The 18,375-nt window shown below is 43.8% G+C and overlaps 1 protein-coding gene across 1 annotated transcript in view; it reads right to left on the reverse strand.

Moving 5' to 3' along the window:
* EPG5 (ectopic P-granules 5 autophagy tethering factor) overlaps positions 1-18,375 on the reverse strand; it is a 107,314-nt gene that overhangs the window by 24,156 nt on the left and 64,783 nt on the right. Inside the window, exons 34-38 of the mRNA XM_073680458.1 lie at positions 13,659-13,734; positions 12,465-12,568; positions 7,495-7,670; positions 6,725-6,910; positions 6,437-6,646 (exon numbers count right to left, since the gene is read on the reverse strand). Coding sequence (XP_073536559.1) covers positions 6,437-6,646; positions 6,725-6,910; positions 7,495-7,670; positions 12,465-12,568; positions 13,659-13,734 — 752 coding nt within the window. The remainder of the gene's footprint in view (positions 1-6,436; positions 6,647-6,724; positions 6,911-7,494; positions 7,671-12,464; positions 12,569-13,658; positions 13,735-18,375) is intronic.

Raw genomic sequence — 18,375 nt, forward strand, 5'->3', positions numbered from 1 at the left:
ACATCACTGTGTGTGTATTATCCCTGTACTGTGACATCACTGTGTGTGTATTATCCCTGGACTGTGACATCACTGTGTGTGTATTATCCCTGGACTGTGACATCACTGTGTGTATTATCCCTGGACTGTGACATCACTGTGTGTATTATCCCTGGACTGTGACATCACTGTTTGTATTATCCCTGGACTGTGACATCACTGTGTGTATTATCTCTGTACTGTGACATCACTGTGTGTGTATTATCTCTGTACTGTGACATCACTGTGTGTGTATTATCTCTGTACTGTGACATCACTGTGTGTGTATTATCCCTGTACTTTGACATCACTGTGTGTATTATCCCTGTACTTTGACATCACTGTGTGTATTATCCCTGTACTGTGACATCACTGAGTGTATTATCCCTGTACTGTGACATCACTGTGTGTATTATCCCTATACTGTGACATCACTGAGTGTATTATCTCTGTACTGTGACATCACTGTGTGTATTATCCCTGTACTGTGACATCATTGTGTGTATTATCCCTATACTGTGACATCACTGTGTGTATTATCCCTATACTGTGACATCACTGAGTGTATTATCCCTGCACTGTGACATCACTGTGTGTATTATCCCTGTACTGTGACATCACTGTGTGTATTATCCCTGTACTGTGACATCACTGTGTGTATTATCCCTGTACTGTGACATCACTGTGTATATTATCCCTGTACTGTGACATCTCTGTGTGTATACTATCTCTGTACTGTGACATCACTGTGTGTATTATCCCTGTACTGTGACATCATTGTGTGTATTATCCCTATACTGTGACATCACTGTGTGTATTATCCCTATACTGTGACATCACTGAGTGTATTATCTCTGTACTGTGACATCACTGTGTGTATTATCCCTGTACTGTGACATCATTGTGTGTATTATCCCTATACTGTGACATCACTGTGTGTATTATCCCTATACTGTGACATCACTGAGTGTATTATCCCTGCACTGTGACATCACTGTGTGTATTATCCCTGTACTTTGACATCACTGTGTGTATTATCCCTGTACTGTGACATCACTGTATTATCCCTGTACTGTGACATCACTGTGTGTATTATCTCTGTACTGTGACATCACTGTGTGTATTATCCCTGTACTTTGACATCACTGTGTGTATTATCCCTGTACTTTGACATCACTGTGTGTATTATCCCTGTACTTTGACATCACTGTGTGTATTATCCCTGTACTGTGACATCACTGAGTGTATTATCCCTGTACTGTGACATCACTGTGTGTGTATTATCTCTGTACTGTGACATCACTGTGTGTATTATCCCTGTACTGTGACATCACTGTGTGTATTATCCCTGTACTGTGACATCACTGTGTATATTATCCCTGTACTGTGACATCACTGTGTGTATTATCCCTGTACTGTGACATCACTGTGTATATTATCCCTGTACTGTGACATCACTGTGTGTATTATCCCTGGACTGTGTCATCACTGTGTGTATTATCCCTGTACTGTGACATTACTGTGTGTATTATCCCTGTACTGTGACATCACTCTGTGTATTATCCCTGTACTGTGACATCACTGTGTGTATTATCCCTGTACTGTGACATCACTGTGTGTATTATCCCTGGACTGTGTCATCACTGTGTGTATTATCCCTGTACTGTGACATCACTGTGTGTATTATCCCTGTACTGTGACATCACTGTGTGTATTATCCTTGTACTGTGACATCACTGTGTGTATTATCCCTGTACTGTGACATCACTGTGTGTGTATTATCCCTGGACTGTGACATCACTGTGTGTATTATCCCTGTACTGTGACATCACTGTGCGTATTATCCCTGTACTGTGACATCACTGTGTGTATTATCTCTGTACTGTGACATCACTGTGTGTGTATTATCCCTGTACTGTGAAATCACTGTGTATACTATCCCTGTACTGTGACATCACTGTGTGTGTATTATCTCTGTACTGTGACATCACTGTGTGTATTATCCCTGTACTGTGACATCACTGTGTATTATCCCTATACTGTGACATCACTGAGTGTATTATCCCTGTACTGTGACATCACTGTGTGTGCATTATCCCTGGACTGTGACATCACTGTGTGTATTATCCCTGTACTGTGACATCACTGTGTGTGTATTATCCCTATACTGTGACATCACTGTGTGTATTATCCCTGTACTGTGACATCACTGTGTGTATTATCCCTGTACTGTGACATCACTGTGTATATTATCCCTGTACTGTGACATCACTGTGTGTATTATCCCTGTACTGTGACATCATTGTGTGTATTATCCCTATACTGTGACATCACTGTGTGTATTATCCCTATACTGTGACATCACTGAGTGTATTATCTCTGTACTGTGACATCACTGTGTGTATTATCCCTATACTGTGACATCACTGTGTGTATTATCCCTATACTGTGACATCACTGAGTGTATTATCCCTATACTGTGACATCACTGAGTGTATTATCTCTGTACTGTGACATCACTGTGTGTATTATCCCTGTACTGTGACATCATTGTGTGTATTATCCCTATACTGTGACATCACTGTGTGTATTATCCCTATACTGTGACATCACTGAGTGTATTATCTCTGAACTGTGACATCACTGTGTGTATTATCCCTGCACTGTGTGTATTATCCCTGTACTGTGACATCACTGTGTGTATTATCCCTGTACTTTGACATCACTGTGTGTATTATCCCTGTACTGTGACATCACTGTATTATCCCTGTACTGTGACATCACTGTGTGTATTATCTCTGTACTGTGACATCACTGTGTGTATTATCCCTGTACTTTGACATCACTGTGTGTATTATCCCTGTACTTTGACATCACTGTGTGTATTATCCCTGTACTGTGACATCACTGAGTGTATTATCCCTGTACTGTGACATCACTGTGTGTGTATTATCTCTGTACTGTGACATCACTGTGTGTATTATCCCTGTACTGTGACATCACTGTGTGTATTATCCCTGTACTGTGACATCACTGTGTATATTATCCCTGTACTGTGACATCACTGTGTGTATACTATCTCTGTACTGTGACATCACTGTGTGTATTATCCCTGTACTGTGACATCATTGTGTGTATTATCCCTATACTGTGACATCACTGTGTGTATTATCCCTATACTGTGACATCACTGAGTGTATTATCTCTGTACTGTGACATCACTGTGTGTATTATCCCTGTACTGTGACATCATTGTGTGTATTATCCCTATACTGTGACATCACTGTGTGTATTATCCCTATACTGTGACATCACTGAGTGTATTATCTCTGAACTGTGACATCACTGTGTGTATTATCCCTGCACTGTGTGTATTATCCCTGTACTGTGACATCACTGTGTGTATTATCCCTGTACTTTGACATCACTGTGTGTATTATCCCTGTACTGTGACATCACTGTATTATCCCTGTACTGTGACATCACTGTGTGTATTATCTCTGTACTGTGACATCACTGTGTGTATTATCCCTGTACTTTGACATCACTGTGTGTATTATCCCTGTACTTTGACATCACTGTGTGTATTATCCCTGTACTGTGACATCACTGAGTGTATTATCCCTGTACTGTGACATCACTGTGTGTGTATTATCTCTGTACTGTGACATCACTGTGTGTATTATCCCTGTACTGTGACATCACTGTGTGTATTATCCCTGTACTGTGACATCACTGTGTGTATTCTCTCTGTATTGTGACGTCAGTGTGTGTATTATCCCTGTACTGTGACATCACTGTGTGTATTATCCCTGTACTGTGACATCACTGTGTATTATCCCTGTACTGTGACATCACTGTGTGTATTATCCCTATACTGTGACATCACTGAGTGTATTATCTCTGAACTGTGACATCACTGTGTGTATTATCCCTGCACTGTGTGTATTATCCCTGTACTGTGACATCACTGTGTGTATTATCCCTGTACTTTGACATCACTGTGTGTATTATCCCTGTACTGTGACATCACTGTGTGTATTATCTCTGTACTGTGACATCACTGTGTGTATTATCCCTGTACTTTGACATCACTGTGTGTATTATCCCTGTACTTTGACATCACTGTGTGTATTATCCCTGTACTGTGACATCACTGAGTGTATTATCCCTGTACTGTGACATCACTGTGTGTGTATTATCTCTGTACTGTGACATCACTGTGTGTATTATCCCTGTACTGTGACATCACTGTGTGTATTATCCCTGTACTGTGACATCACTGTGTGTATTCTCTCTGTATTGTGACGTCAGTGTGTGTATTATCCCTGTACTGTGACATCACTGTGTGTATTATCCCTGTACTGTGACATCACTGTGTATTATCCCTGTACTGTGACATCACTGTGTGTATTATCCCTGTACTGTGACATCACTGTGTGTATTATCCCTGTACTGTGACATCACTGTATGTATTATCCCTGTACTGTGACATCACTGTGTGTATTATCCCTGTACTGTGACATCACTGTGTGTATTATCCCTGTACTGTGACATCACTGGGTGTGTATTATCCCTGTACTGTGACATCACTGTGTGTATTATCCCTGGACTGTGTCATCACTGTGTGTATTATCCCTGGACTGTGTCATCACTGTGTGTATTATCCCTGTACTGTGACATCACTGTGTGTATTATCCCTGTACTGTGACATCACTGTGTGTATTATCCCTGTACTGTGACATCACTGTGTGTATTATCCCTGTACTGTGACATCACTGTGTGTATTATCCCTGGACTGTGTCATCACTGTGTGTATTATCCCTGTACTGTGACATCACTGTGTGTATTATCCTTGTACTGTGACATCACTGTGTGTATTATCCCTGTACTGTGACATCACTGTGTGTGTATTATCCCTGTACTGTGACATCACTGTGTGTATTATCCCTGTACTGTGACATCACTGTGTGTATTATCTCTGTACTGTGACATCACTGTGTGTGTATTATCCCTGTACTGTGAAATCACTGTGTATACTATCCCTGTACTGTGAAATCACTGTGTATACTATCCCTGTACTGTGACATCACTGTGTGTGTATTATCTCTGTACTGTGACATCACTGTGTGTATTATCCCTGTACTGTGACATCACTGTGTGTATTATCCCTGTACTGTGACATCACTGAGTGTATTATCCCTGTACTGTGACATCACTGTGTGTGTATTATCCCTGGACTGTGACATCACTGTGTGTATTATCCCTGTACTGTGACATCACTGTGTGTATTATCCCTGTACTGTGACATCACTGTGTGTGTATTATCCCTGTACTGTGACATCACTGTGTGTATTATCCCTGTACTGTGACATCACTGTGTGTGTATTATCCCTGGACTGTGACATCACTGTGTGTATTATCCCTGTACTGTGACATCACTGTGTGTATTATCCCTGTACTGTGACATCACTGTGTGTATTATCCCTGTACTGTGACATCACTGTGTTTATTATCCCTGTACTGTGACATCACTGTGTGTGTATTATCCCTGTACTGTGACATCACTGTGTGTATTATCTCTGTACTGTGACATCACTGTGTGTGTATTATCCCTGGACTGTGACATCACTGTGTGTATTATCCCTGGACTGTGACATCACTGTGTGTATTATCCCTGGACTGTGACATCACTGTGTGTATTATCTCTGTACTGTGACATCACTGTGTGTGTATTATCCCTGTACTGTGACATCACTGTGTGTATTATCCCTGTACTGTGACATCACTGTGTGTGTATTATCCCTGTACTGTGACATCACTGTGTGTATTATCCCTGTACTGTGACATCACTGTGTGTATACTATCTCTGTACTGTGACATCACTGTGTGTATTATCCCTGTACTGTGACATCACTGTGTATATTATCCCTGTACTGTGACATCACTGTGTGTATACTATCTCTGTACTGTGACATCACTGAGTGTATTATCCCTGTACTTTGACATCACTGAGTGTATTATCCCTGTACTGTGACATCACTGTGTGTATTATCCCTGGACTGTGACATCACTGTGTGTATTATCCCTGTACTGTGACATCACTGAGTGTATTATCCCTGTACTGTGACATCACTGTATATTACACCGATTCATTAGGAAACACAAAATGGAGACCAAGCTAATCATAAGCTTTTCGTGTTCTGACCTGGATGAGTCGGAAGATGCTCAATTCCAATGTTATTTTACAGGAAAGCATTGCACATGAGCCAGTGTTATAGATCATATAAGTTAGGAACATCCATAATTGCTCCCCTTTTAAATGTAACTTTTGACAGGAGCAGGGGAATCTGAACCCTTCCCAAAAGCAGTATGGTTAATTCTGGAGTCCGTGCACATAACCTGCTCCTGTACTCACAGAATAAACGCTGCAATCAGGAAAAGAGGAGAATCCGGCGGAGACACGGAGAAGCTTCAGGAGCAGCTCGTCTGCCAGGTGGGTGCTCAGGATGACAGAGGGAGGGTAATGGCTGCTGAAATATCCCATGACATTTTGGTAAGATACGGCATCCACCAAGTGCCAGGACAATGTACCAGCCTGCCCTAAGAGGCTAATTAAAGGAGCCCCCTGCAAGAAGAAAAATAGCAATGAGAAATCTGTTCTTAGCAAAAACCTTAGGATATGCAACGTGGTAATACAGCGTACCGGCTCCTCTATCAGCTGCTCCTCTTTGGTGAGAAATACCAGCATATACAGGAGGCAAACTAGCATGCGGTGGGTTTCTGGCCGAGGAATGGGACCCCAGGCATCGGCCAGGACGTTCATCCAGTTGACGTCACATAATACACCCCCCAGAAACAGAAAACAGCTTTTGGGGCTTCCTCGCTCCACCTAGTGGACAAAAACAATTAGGGCAGAAAACCCATGACCAACATATATTGGACCAAACCCTCATCCATGCCCCCAGGAGGAACGTGCGGACGTCATCAGACACCCCGAGATATAAGCATCAGCCGGACCCCTGGTGATCCATTTGTTGCTCCTGTTTGGATCCTGCCAGTTTGCCTACCAGTCTCTACTTCCTGCTTTAAGGACATGTGACCTCTGCAGCCAATCGCTGCTTGAGAAAGGAAACAGCTGCAGCCAGTGATTGGCTGAGTAGTCATTTCCTGTGTGTCAGGAGCCAGGAAGTAGAGGCTGGCAGGGGGACTCCGGAAGCGGTGAAACCGGAGCTTCACGGATCAGTGAGGTAAGTATTGCTTCTTTTATTTATTCTTTTAACCCAAAATAATCGTTTTGCTATGGACAACCCCTTTAAAATTGGCTATAATAAATGCAGCCCTGGAGGGTGCTGTCCACTCAAGGCTGCTTCCTCTGCACATTGCTATGTGTCTATTAAAATAAAAAAATATCTAGAAAATAAAATCCTACCCCAAAAAAAGGGCATAATACACATTGATAATAATGGTTCTCACCTTGAAAAATTCTTCCATCAGCGTCTGGTCAGGATACATGTCCTTCCAGGGCAGCCTGCTGTACTCTGTGTGATAGGTATACAGAATATACTCGGGGTGCATGGGTGCAGTGCACGACTCACAATAGTGCATTAGGTGTAACCACAGCGCCCCCCGCTGGCCAGGCAGAAGATGATCTGCAAGAAGATGAGGAGACAGACTTGTAAGAGGTTCGTAAAATGCAGGGCGACCAGGTATGAGACCGGTGTTATCTGTGCATCCAGCCAGGACGATTCTCTCTTACAAATATTAATCAGAACACAATAAGAGAAGATTGTCTTATTTTGCTTTTCTTCTCCTCTAACTTTAGGTGTTTTTCATTTGCTTCATATTCTTCTTTTATTTTGCGCCTTTTTTATAGTCTATTTTATGTGTTTGCCTGTGTTTTTTTCTTAAATGATCAGCATTTTGCTTTCCAGATGTTTGTGGCTGATTCATCAATTGCAACTTTTTTTTAAAAAAAAAAGTTTCTAAATTTTTGCACAAATGTACGCCAACCCCCCTTTGCCTCCTCGGGTGATTTTTTTTTTTTTTGTAGTCCCGATTTGTTTGCGCAACTTTAGCAACATATTGGCAACTTATTGGTCTGAAAAAGCATAAAAAAAAAAAAAAGTAAAAGACAAAATATAAAAAAAAAATATTTTGCACAAAAATCACGAGCCATGTGTGCTATATTATAGAAAGAAAGCAAAAAAAGTACTTAAAAAATGGTAATAAAACATTACCATTATTATTATTATTATTATTAACAGGTCGTTAATAATAATAGTAATGTTTTATTACCATTTTTTAAGTACTTTTTTTGCACCACTTTCTATAATATAGCTCATATGGCTCATGAATTTTGTGCAAAATTATTTTTTTTATATATTTTGTCTCGATCTTGAGCTATGGCAACTTGATGGATGAATGACCTGTAGGAAAATCGATCTTGTGCAAGTCCAGATAGATCCACCAGGGTCTTCTCCACCGTTATCCTGAATATATCAAGCCATCGGGTTGCTGGTCTTCCTCTTCTCCTTGTTCCTTCTAGTCTTCTGACCATGATGTCCTTCTCCAGTGATTGCTCTCTTCGTATGATGGGCCCAAAGTAGGCAAGTCCGAGCTTGGTGATCCTTGCTTCTAGTGACAGGTTTGACTTGATTTGTTCCAAAATTGATTTGTTTGTTCTTCTTGCCATCCATGGTATTGATAACATCCTTCTCCACCACCACATTTCGAAGACGTCGATTCTTTTTCTGTTTTGTTTCTTTAAAGTCCAGGTTTCACGTCCATATGTTACTACAGAAAAAAACAGACTATGTACGAGCTATGTCTTAGTCACCGGTGAAATGTTCCTTGATTTGAAGACTTGGTCCAGTGACTTCATTGTTGATTTGCCCATAGCTTTTCTCCTATTGACTTCCGGTGTCGTCGCTGCATCTTGAGTGATCATTGATCCGAGAAGGTTGAAGTCCTTTACAACTTCCAGTTTGTCGCCGTCCATCACAAATGTATCCCGGTTGTACCTGGCAGTAGTCAATATCTTTGTCTTCTTTGTATTGAGTTGCAGTCCTATGTTCGAGTTTTCCATCTTGACACTCCGTAATAAGCCCTTTATTCCATCTACGCTTGTTGCTATCAATGTTGTATCGTCTGCGTATTTAGGATTGATGATAATTCGTCCAGCAATTCTGATTCCTTCTTTTTTGGCAAGTCCAGCCTTCCTGAAAATAGCTTCTGTATATAGATTGAAAAGAAATGGTGACAGGATGCAGCCTTGTCTGACGCCTCGCTCTACTTTGAACCATGCCGTGTCGCTGTGTTCCGTTCGGACTGTTGCTTCTTGGTCGATGTAAAGGTTCCTAATGAGGCAGCTCAGGTGGTTCGGCACACCCACATCCTTCATGATATTCCAAAGTTTCTGGTGATCAACACAGTCGAAGGCTTTGCTATTGTCGATGAAGCAAAACTAGATCTCCTTATTGTATTCTTTGGCCTTTTCCACTATCAGTCTAATTCTAGAAGGCACATCTCTTGTTCCTCTACCTTTTCTGAATACTGCTTGTTCCTCTGGCAGCTCTTTGTCAAAGTAAGGCTTTAGGCTCTTCAGTAGTATTTTGCTGGTATGAGCGCAATAGTCCGATAGTTTTACCTTTCGCCATTCATCTTTCTTTGATGATCTTTAGGGTCTCTTCTGTTAACCATGGCTGCGGGGGTCTCTTCGGCCTCTTGTTTATAGTTTTTCTGGCTTCTTCAGTAATAGTCTTTTTATGTGTCCAGAATTCCTCAGGCTTTCTTTCATCCGTTTCCAGTGCTATAAATCGGTTGTGCAGACTGTTCCAAAAAACTTCAGGTATGTTGGTCAAATCAAAGTTGGAAAAGACCAGTTGTCTAGTCTGTTTGCACACCTTGGCTCTAATCTTTGCTGTCAAAAGTTCATGATCAGTTCCACAGTCAGCTCCTGGCCTTTTTTTCGTGGTAATGATCGACGACCTCCATCTTTGGCGAACACATTTGTAGTCAATCTGATTTTTATAGGCCCCAATCACTGATGTCTATGTGTAGAGTCTCCATTTGTGATTTTTGAAGAAGGTGTTCATGGTAGACAGTTGATTTGTAGTATAAAAGTCAATGAATCTTCCTCCAGCCCCATTTCGTTCACCAAGGCCAAAGTTTCCAACAACTGTTTCATGTTTGCCGTGGCCCACTTTGGCATTCAAGTCTCCCATAATAATGAGTAATTCTTGTTTTGGAGTCTTGTCGATTTCTTATTTAACTTGATTGTAAAATAGTTCAAGGTCCTCTTCCTCGGCATCTGTTGTCGGAGACTAGACTTGTATAACTGTGACATGGATTGGCGCTCCTTGTAGTCGTATCGAGATGACCATCACTGACTGCATTGTATTTTAAGACAGTGCAGGCAAAACTTCGGTTGAGAATAAAAGAACCACCATTTCTTCTTCGGTCATCTTTGCCAGAACAGCAGATCCAATGTTTTTTTTGACTGGAAATGTCCGGATGGAGTCCATGTTGGTTCGCTAATTCCGAGTAAGTCGAGTCATGTCCTGTCCACTTAGGCTTTGACAATGTCAAGTTTGCCTTGGTTCATGGTTCGTACATTCCAAGTTTTGAACTTTATGACATCTCTGCAGCTTTTGATCATCCCCAAGCGATATCACCACCAAGACATCCTTGCGGCTTTGATCCTGGCGCGTCATGAGCATTGGTCATACTCAGGTCAACCATCGGCTCTTCCCCAGTAGCTTGTGGAGTGCCTTCTGACCTAGACGTGCATCTTCCAGCACTATATCGAAGTCCATTAGTTGTACTCTCCATCGTGTTTTAATAACAAATACAAATGATAAGTCAATGAATCACACTATTAGTGATTTGCTATTCAGAAAAGACAGGGTCGCGGGTGTGTCAGGTTTGACAGTCATTCTGGATCCAGCTGTGGAAGATCGCTGCGCTTGGCCTTGCAGACACCTTCTTGATCTTTTCATCATCCCTCCCTCTCTAGGACCCAGCGGTGATCTCCACCTTCTGCTGCTAATTGACACACCCTTGCTGGATCTTTAAATACACTCAGTTTCTCCAGAGAGTTGCTGGTGATAGAGTTAGTTCCTCCGTTCAGGTCTGGATTTCTAGCAGCCAGCTAGATTCTCCTTGGTGTTTCTTTGTGGATTGCAGTCGTGATCTCTCTGGTGTCTTCTCAAAGCTAAGTGTATCCCCTTGTATGTCTCCCTTGTTTGTCTTTAGTTGCAGTGGGGCTGACTAGTGCTCACCTCTCTCCCTCCCTACCTAGGGCCTAGCTCTAGGGTCAGCCAGTGTAAGGTATCCTGCTTGACGATAGGTGCAGAACCTATTTAGGGATGATAGGGCAGTCAGGGTGTTGTTAGATCTGCTTAGGGTTCTCCACTCCCCCTTTCCCTAGTTACTGGGGAACCCTTTTGCCGTTGTTGTAAGCTGGGTTCTTTTCATACCTAGCATGAGAGTCAGTCATTAAACATGTCCATGCATGAATCATAGTGATAAAGGTATCAAGATGGTTTATACCAGACGGTAAGATAAGGCAGACATTTCTCTGAATAATGCTTCACAGCAAGACTCCTAATGTTTCAATTATGTTTTTATAATAAACAGATTTATTGTAAGAATTTTGGTGATTTTATTTAATATTTAAAATAAATAATAATAATAATAATGTTTGTAGGACACTGTTTACTTTCATGCTTTGGTCGGCCACAGGCATTGTTCAATTTCGCACCTTGGTCGGCCAATGTTTACTTCGTACAAATCGCTATTTTAAGTAAACTGTACTAATCTTAACTGCCGTGAACACCAAAACATTATGGTTTAAACTCAGGAAAATAACAAAAATAAATGGTTTTCAGATACTGCTGTACCTGCTTTTTTTCACTAAAAACGCAGCAAAATCTGATACCTGCGTTTTTTGCTGCATTTTTGCACTTACCCATTGTTTTCTATGGGTGGAAAAATGCTTCAAAAACGCTGAAAAAAGGGACTTGCTGCAGTCTGCAAAAACACAGCAGTTTTCCAAATCAGTCAGGAAAACAAACCAATGTATGTGCATGAGATTACTGAAATCTGATAGACTTTGCTGGTACTCAAAAACGCAGCTTAAAATTTGCATTAAAAAATGCAGCAAAAATGCAACGTGTGAACATAGCCTAAGCCTAATAATACAGAGACCTCCTGTTTTGGTCTCGTCACTTTCTATAAAATGGTGAACTTGGCATATTACAGCTGAAAGATGCAAGAAATGTTTTAGGAGACATTCGCCTCATGATGAATTTGTCGCACCTTACTGCAGAGGGCTTTAAATTAAAGTCCGGCGCATACAATTCTCCCCCATCGTGTTCCCTGAAATCAATGGATAGCGCTCGCGAGGGTTACATCATCTCATACACAATAATTCCAGAACTCACCCTGAAACTTCTGGTGCAGCGTCAAAATGCAGTCACAAAATAGCTGGACGAGGACGACCGCTGTGCGAGAGTCACTTTCCAGCCAGGGGTAGCAGCGATGATTACTGAGGAAGGTGCAGAGTGTAAAGAACAGGCGATATCATTTGTATTCTGTGTTCTTACAGAATCACCTTTATTAGTATACCTTAAAAGGGGTTGTCAACTACTTGGGACAATTCCTTCTTAAAGGGATTTTCCAGCCTCAGTCAACAAGTCTGCAGTCACTTTATGTGCACTGCACGCTGTGAAGATTCTCCAGTGCTGGCGGGCGTGAAAGGTCATGTGACCGCAAGTATGTGATTTGCATACTTCTAGACACATTCCGACTAGACTTGTCCAGCCTCACACGTCTAGTTGGTATGTGACCACATGTATGCAAATCACATATGTGCAGTCACGCGTGCGCAGTGCATGCAATATGAGAATTTACAAGTCTGCAGTCACATAGGGTGACAGCATACGTGTGGCCTATGGCCAGACAACCCCTTTAAATGCTATATTCCCCAGCATAAAATAAGAATACCATATACTCCCCTCCCGCACTGGTGCCGTTCTAGCGATGTTGGCGCCGGTTCTCTTGGAACCTGTATGATATTATTATGCCATGTCTACGACAGCCAATCAGCGTCCGCTAATGGGCTGCAGTACTCACACTTCTCTGCGGATGTCTGAGGTTTGTGAGCAAAGTAAACCATGAACAGCTGCTGATTGGCTGCAGTGCTCACGTGGCATCGCTGGAACAGCGCCGATGCAGGAGAGGAGTAGCTGTTATTTTTATTTTAGACTGGGGAATATAGGATTTAAGAAGGAGATGTCCCATAAATAGACAACCCCTTTAATAATGTAAACGGGGAGAATGACAGCTCACCACACCCGCAACTTGGGTAGCAAGCAAAGAAGTATATCAGCAGAAGAAGCCGGCACTCTGTTCTCCTTGGTTCAATACATTATTGGAAATCCGTGTGCACAAATAACATATAGTGTGGTCTTCAACACATCTTACGCGTTTCAGAATCTCCTTCATAAATCATAGAATTAAGGAATGATATTCTGAAACGCGTAAAATGTATTGAAAACCGTATATTGGATGGCAAACAAATATATTGAAATTGGTGGAGAATTGAATGGAAATGCAAATCTTTTTGCTTGTCTTACCTATTATCATCTTTATCCAGGACCATTATCCAAGGTTTAAAGAGCTCAGTGATCACCGAATGTAGAGATTTCAGCACTAAATACAGGGAAGAAGTGGAGAATTTGGTTAATTTGTATTAGAACAGTGAGAAAAGGACCCAAATACAATAATTAGAAAGAAGGTGTATTTAAAAATAATAATAATAATAATAATAATAATAATAATGCACATTGAAAATCATTTATTTGAAAGACATTATCTGGTCATCCCAAATATTATAGAGGCCGCAATATTAATGGCCTCTTCTTAGGATCGTAGAGGCTGGACTGCGCATTACCCCGTCAGGTGCTACTAGGCGTCCAGGAAGAAGAAGCAAAGTCAACAGTGAAGAGGCTGCAAGATTGGTAGGGATGCTGAGAGTCGGACTCCCCCAGTCTTTTTCTGGCCTCTCCTTAGGATAAGCTATCAAAACATTGATGCTTGAAAACTCCTTGAATGGTAACTTCCAGTAAAAAGACATTGGTGATAGGAAAGGGGGGGGGGGGGGATTATTAAGACCGATATAAGACAGATATATTAAGACACATTTTTTTTACTCTGGACGCTGGAGTCCGATGCACCTGATTTACTAAGAGGAGCACATCTCTTACTAAACTATGCGCATTTCTTGCTAAATATGAGTAGCACAAAAGTCAAATCTATGCTAGCCTATTTTTTTTGAAAAATGCTGTAAAAAGCAAAAAAAAAATAAAACAATCATTTGTGACTTGGTGTAGGGGGAAATAATAAATCCCCCACTACCTTGTGTTCATATCCTGGTAGCAGTGCCATCTATCAGAGTGCAGGAGCGGACCTGGTACCAGTGCCATCTATCAGAGTGCAGGAGCGGACCTGGTACCAGCGCCATCCATCAGAGTGCAGGAGCGGACCTGGTACCAGCGCCATCCATCAGAGTGCAGGAGCGGACCTGGTACCAGTGCCATCTATCAGAGTGCAGGAGCGGACCTGGTACCAGTGCCATCTATCAGAGTGCAGGAGCGGACCTGGTACCAGCGCCATCCATCAGAGTGCAGGAGCGGACCTGGTACCAGCGCCATCCATCAGAGTGCAGGAGCGGACCTGGTACCAGCGCCATCCATCAGAGTGCAGGAGCGGACCTGGTACCAGCGCCATCTATCAGAGTGCAGGAGCAGACCTGGTACCAGTGCCATCCATCAGAGTGCAGGAGCGGACCAGGTACCAGCGCCATCCATCAGAGTGCAGGAGCGGACCTGGTACCAGCGCCATCCATCAGAGTGCAGGAGCAGACCTGGTACCAGCGCCATCCATCAGAGTGCAGGAGCGGACCAGGTACCAGCGCCATCCATCAGAGTGCAGGAGCGGACCAGGTACCAGCGCCATCCATCAGAGTGCAGGAGCGGACCTGGTACCAGCGCCATCCATCAGAGTGCAGGAGCGGACCTGGTACCAGTGCCATCCATCAGAGTGCAGGAGCGGACCTGGTACCAGTGCCATCCATCAGAGTGCAGGAGCGGACCTGGTACCAGCGCCATCTATCAGAGTGCAGGAGCAGACCTGGTACCAGTGCCATCCATCAGAGTGCAGGAGCGGACCTGGTACCAGCGCCATCCATCAGAGTGCAGGAGCGGACATGGTACCAGCGCCATCCATCAGAGTGCAGGAGCGGACCTGGTACCAGTGCCATCCATCAGAGTGCAGGAGCGGACCTGGTACTAGCGCCATCCATCAGAGTGCAGGAGCGGACCTGGTACCAGCGCCATCTATCAGAGTGCAGGAGCAGACCTGGTACCAGCGCCATCCATCAGAGTGCAGGAGCAGACCTGGTACCAGCGCCATCCATCAGAGTGCAGGAGCGGACCTGGTACCAGCGCCATCCATCAGAGTGCAGGAGCGGACCTGGTACCAGCGCCATCCATCAGAGTGCAGGAGCGGACCTGGTACCAGCGCCATCCATCAGAGTGCAGGAGCGGACCAGGTACCAGCGCCATCCATCAGAGTGCAGGAGCGGACCAGGTACCAGCGCCATCTATCAGAGTGCAGGAGCGGACCTGGTACCAGTGCCATCCATCAGAGTGCAGGAGCGGACCTGGTACCAGCGCCATCCATCAGAGTGCAGGAGCGGACCTGGTACCAGCGCCATCCATCAGAGTGCAGGAGCGGACCAGGTACCAGCGCCATCCATCAGAGTGCAGGAGCGGACCTGGTACCAGTGCCATCCATCAGAGTGCAGGAGCGGACCTGGTACCAGTGCCATCCATCAGAGTGCAGGAGCGGACCTGGTACCAGCGCCATCTATCAGAGTGCAGGAGCAGACCTGGTACCAGTGCCATCCATCAGAGTGCAGGAGCGGACCTGGTACCAGCGCCATCCATCAGAGTGCAGGAGCGGACCTGGTACCAGCGCCATCCATCAGAGTGCAGGAGCGGACCTGGTACCAGTGCCATCCATCAGAGTGCAGGAGCGGACCTGGTACTAGCGCCATCCATCAGAGTGCAGGAGCGGACCTGGTACCAGCGCCATCTATCAGAGTGCAGGAGCAGACCTGGTACCAGCGCCATCCATCAGAGTGCAGGAGCGGACCTGGTACCAGCGCCATCCATCAGAGTGCAGGAGCGGACCTGGTACCAGCGCCATCCATCAGAGTGCAGGAGCGGACCAGGTACCAGCGCCATCCATCAGAGTGCAGGAGCGGACCAGGTACCAGCGCCATCTATCAGAGTGCAGGAGCGGACCTGGTACCAGTGCCATCCATCAGAGTGCAGGAGCGGACCTGGTACCAGCGCCATCCATCAGAGTGCAGGAGCGGACCTGGTACCAGCGCCATCCATCAGAGTGCAGGAGCGGACCAGGTACCAGCGCCATCCATCAGAGTGCAGGAGCGGACCTGGTACCAGTGCCATCCATCAGAGTGCAGGAGCGGACCTGGTACCAGCGCCATCCATCAGAGTGCAGGAGCGGACCTGGTACCAGTGCCATCCATCAGAGTGCAGGAGCGGACCTGGTACCAGCGCCATCCATCAGAGTGCAGGAGCGGACCTGGTACCAGCGCCATCCATCAGAGTGCAGGAGCGGACCTGGTACTAGTGCCATCCATCAAAGTGCAGGAGCGGACCTAGTGCTGGTTCACTTTAATAATCACATTGAATTTACATCCCATGTATAGTGGTGTGAAAAAGTATTTTCCCCCTTCCTGATTTCTTATTTTTTTTGCATGTTTGTCACACTTAAATGTTCCAGATCACAAAACAAATTTAAATATTAGACCAAGATAACACAAGTAGACACAAAATGCAGTTTTTAAATGAATGTCTTTATTATTAAGGGAAAAAGAAATCCAAACCTACAGGCCCCTGTGTGAAAAAGTGATTGCCCCCTTCCTTTAAAACATAAATTAAACGGTGGTTTATCATATCTTTGGGAAGCGGAGTTCAATTTCCCTAGCCACACACAGGCCTGATTACTGCCACACCTGTTCTCAATCAAGAAATCACTTAAATAGGACCTACCTGACAAAGTGAGGAAGACCAAAAGATCCTCAAAAGCTAGACATCATGCTGCGATCCAAAGAAACTCAGAAACAAATGAGAAACAAAGTAATTGAGATCCATCAGTCTGGAAAAGGTTATAAAGCCATTTCTAAAGCTTTGGAGCTAGAGCGAACCACAGTGAGAGCCATTATCCACAAATGGCAAAAACATGGAACAGTGGTGAACCTTTCCAGGAGTGGTCGGCCGACCAAAATTACCCCAAGAGCACAGTGATGACTCATCCAAGAGGTCACAACAGACCCCACAACAACATCCAAAGAACTGCAGGCTTCACTGGCCTCAGTTAAGGTCAGTGTTCATGACTCCACCATAAGAAAGAGACTGGGAAAAAATGGCATGCATGGCAGAGTTCAAGACGAAAACCACTGCTGAGCAAAAAGAATATAAAGGCTTGTCTCAGTTTTGCCAGAAAATATCTTGATGATCGCAAATTCTTTTGGGAGAATACTCTGTGGACTGATGAGACAAAAGTTGAACTTTTTGTAAGGTGTATGTCCCATTACATCTGCCGTAGAAGTAACACAGCATTACAGAAAAGGAACATCATACCAACAGTAAAATATGGTGGTGGTAGTGTGATGGTCTGGGGCTGTTTTGCTGCTTCAGGACCTGGAAGGCTTGCTGTGGTAAATGGAACCATGAATTCTGCTGTCTACAAAAAAATCCTGAGGGAGAATGTCCGGCCATCTCTTTGTGACCTCAAGCTGAAGCGCACTTTGGTTATGCAGCAGGACAATGATCCAAAACACACCAGCAAGTCCACCTCTGAATGTCTTAAGAAAAACTAAATTAAGACTTTGGAGTGGCCTAGTCAAAGTCCTGACCTTAATCCCATTGAGATACTGTGGCATGACCTTAAAAAGGCGGTTCATGTTGGGAAACCCTCCAATGTGGCTGAATTACAACAATATTGCAAAGAGCGTTGTAGAAGACTCATTGCCAGTTATCGAAAACGCTTGATTGCAGCTGTTGCTGATAAGGGCCCAACCAGTTATTAGGTTTAGGGGGCAATCACTTTTTCACGCAAGGCCCTATAGGTTTGGATTTCTTTTTTCCTTAATAATAAAGACCATCATTTAAAAACTGCATTTTGTGTTTACTTGTGTTATCTTTGTCTAAGATTTAAATTTGTTTTGTGATCTGAAACATTTAAGTGTGACAAACATGC

Source organism: Phyllobates terribilis, unplaced genomic scaffold (genome assembly GCF_046119375.1).
Source record: "Phyllobates terribilis strain yellow unplaced genomic scaffold, ASM4611937v1 Scaffold_1__5_contigs__length_1240528914, whole genome shotgun sequence".
Taxonomy (NCBI): Eukaryota; Metazoa; Chordata; class Amphibia; order Anura; family Dendrobatidae; genus Phyllobates; species Phyllobates terribilis.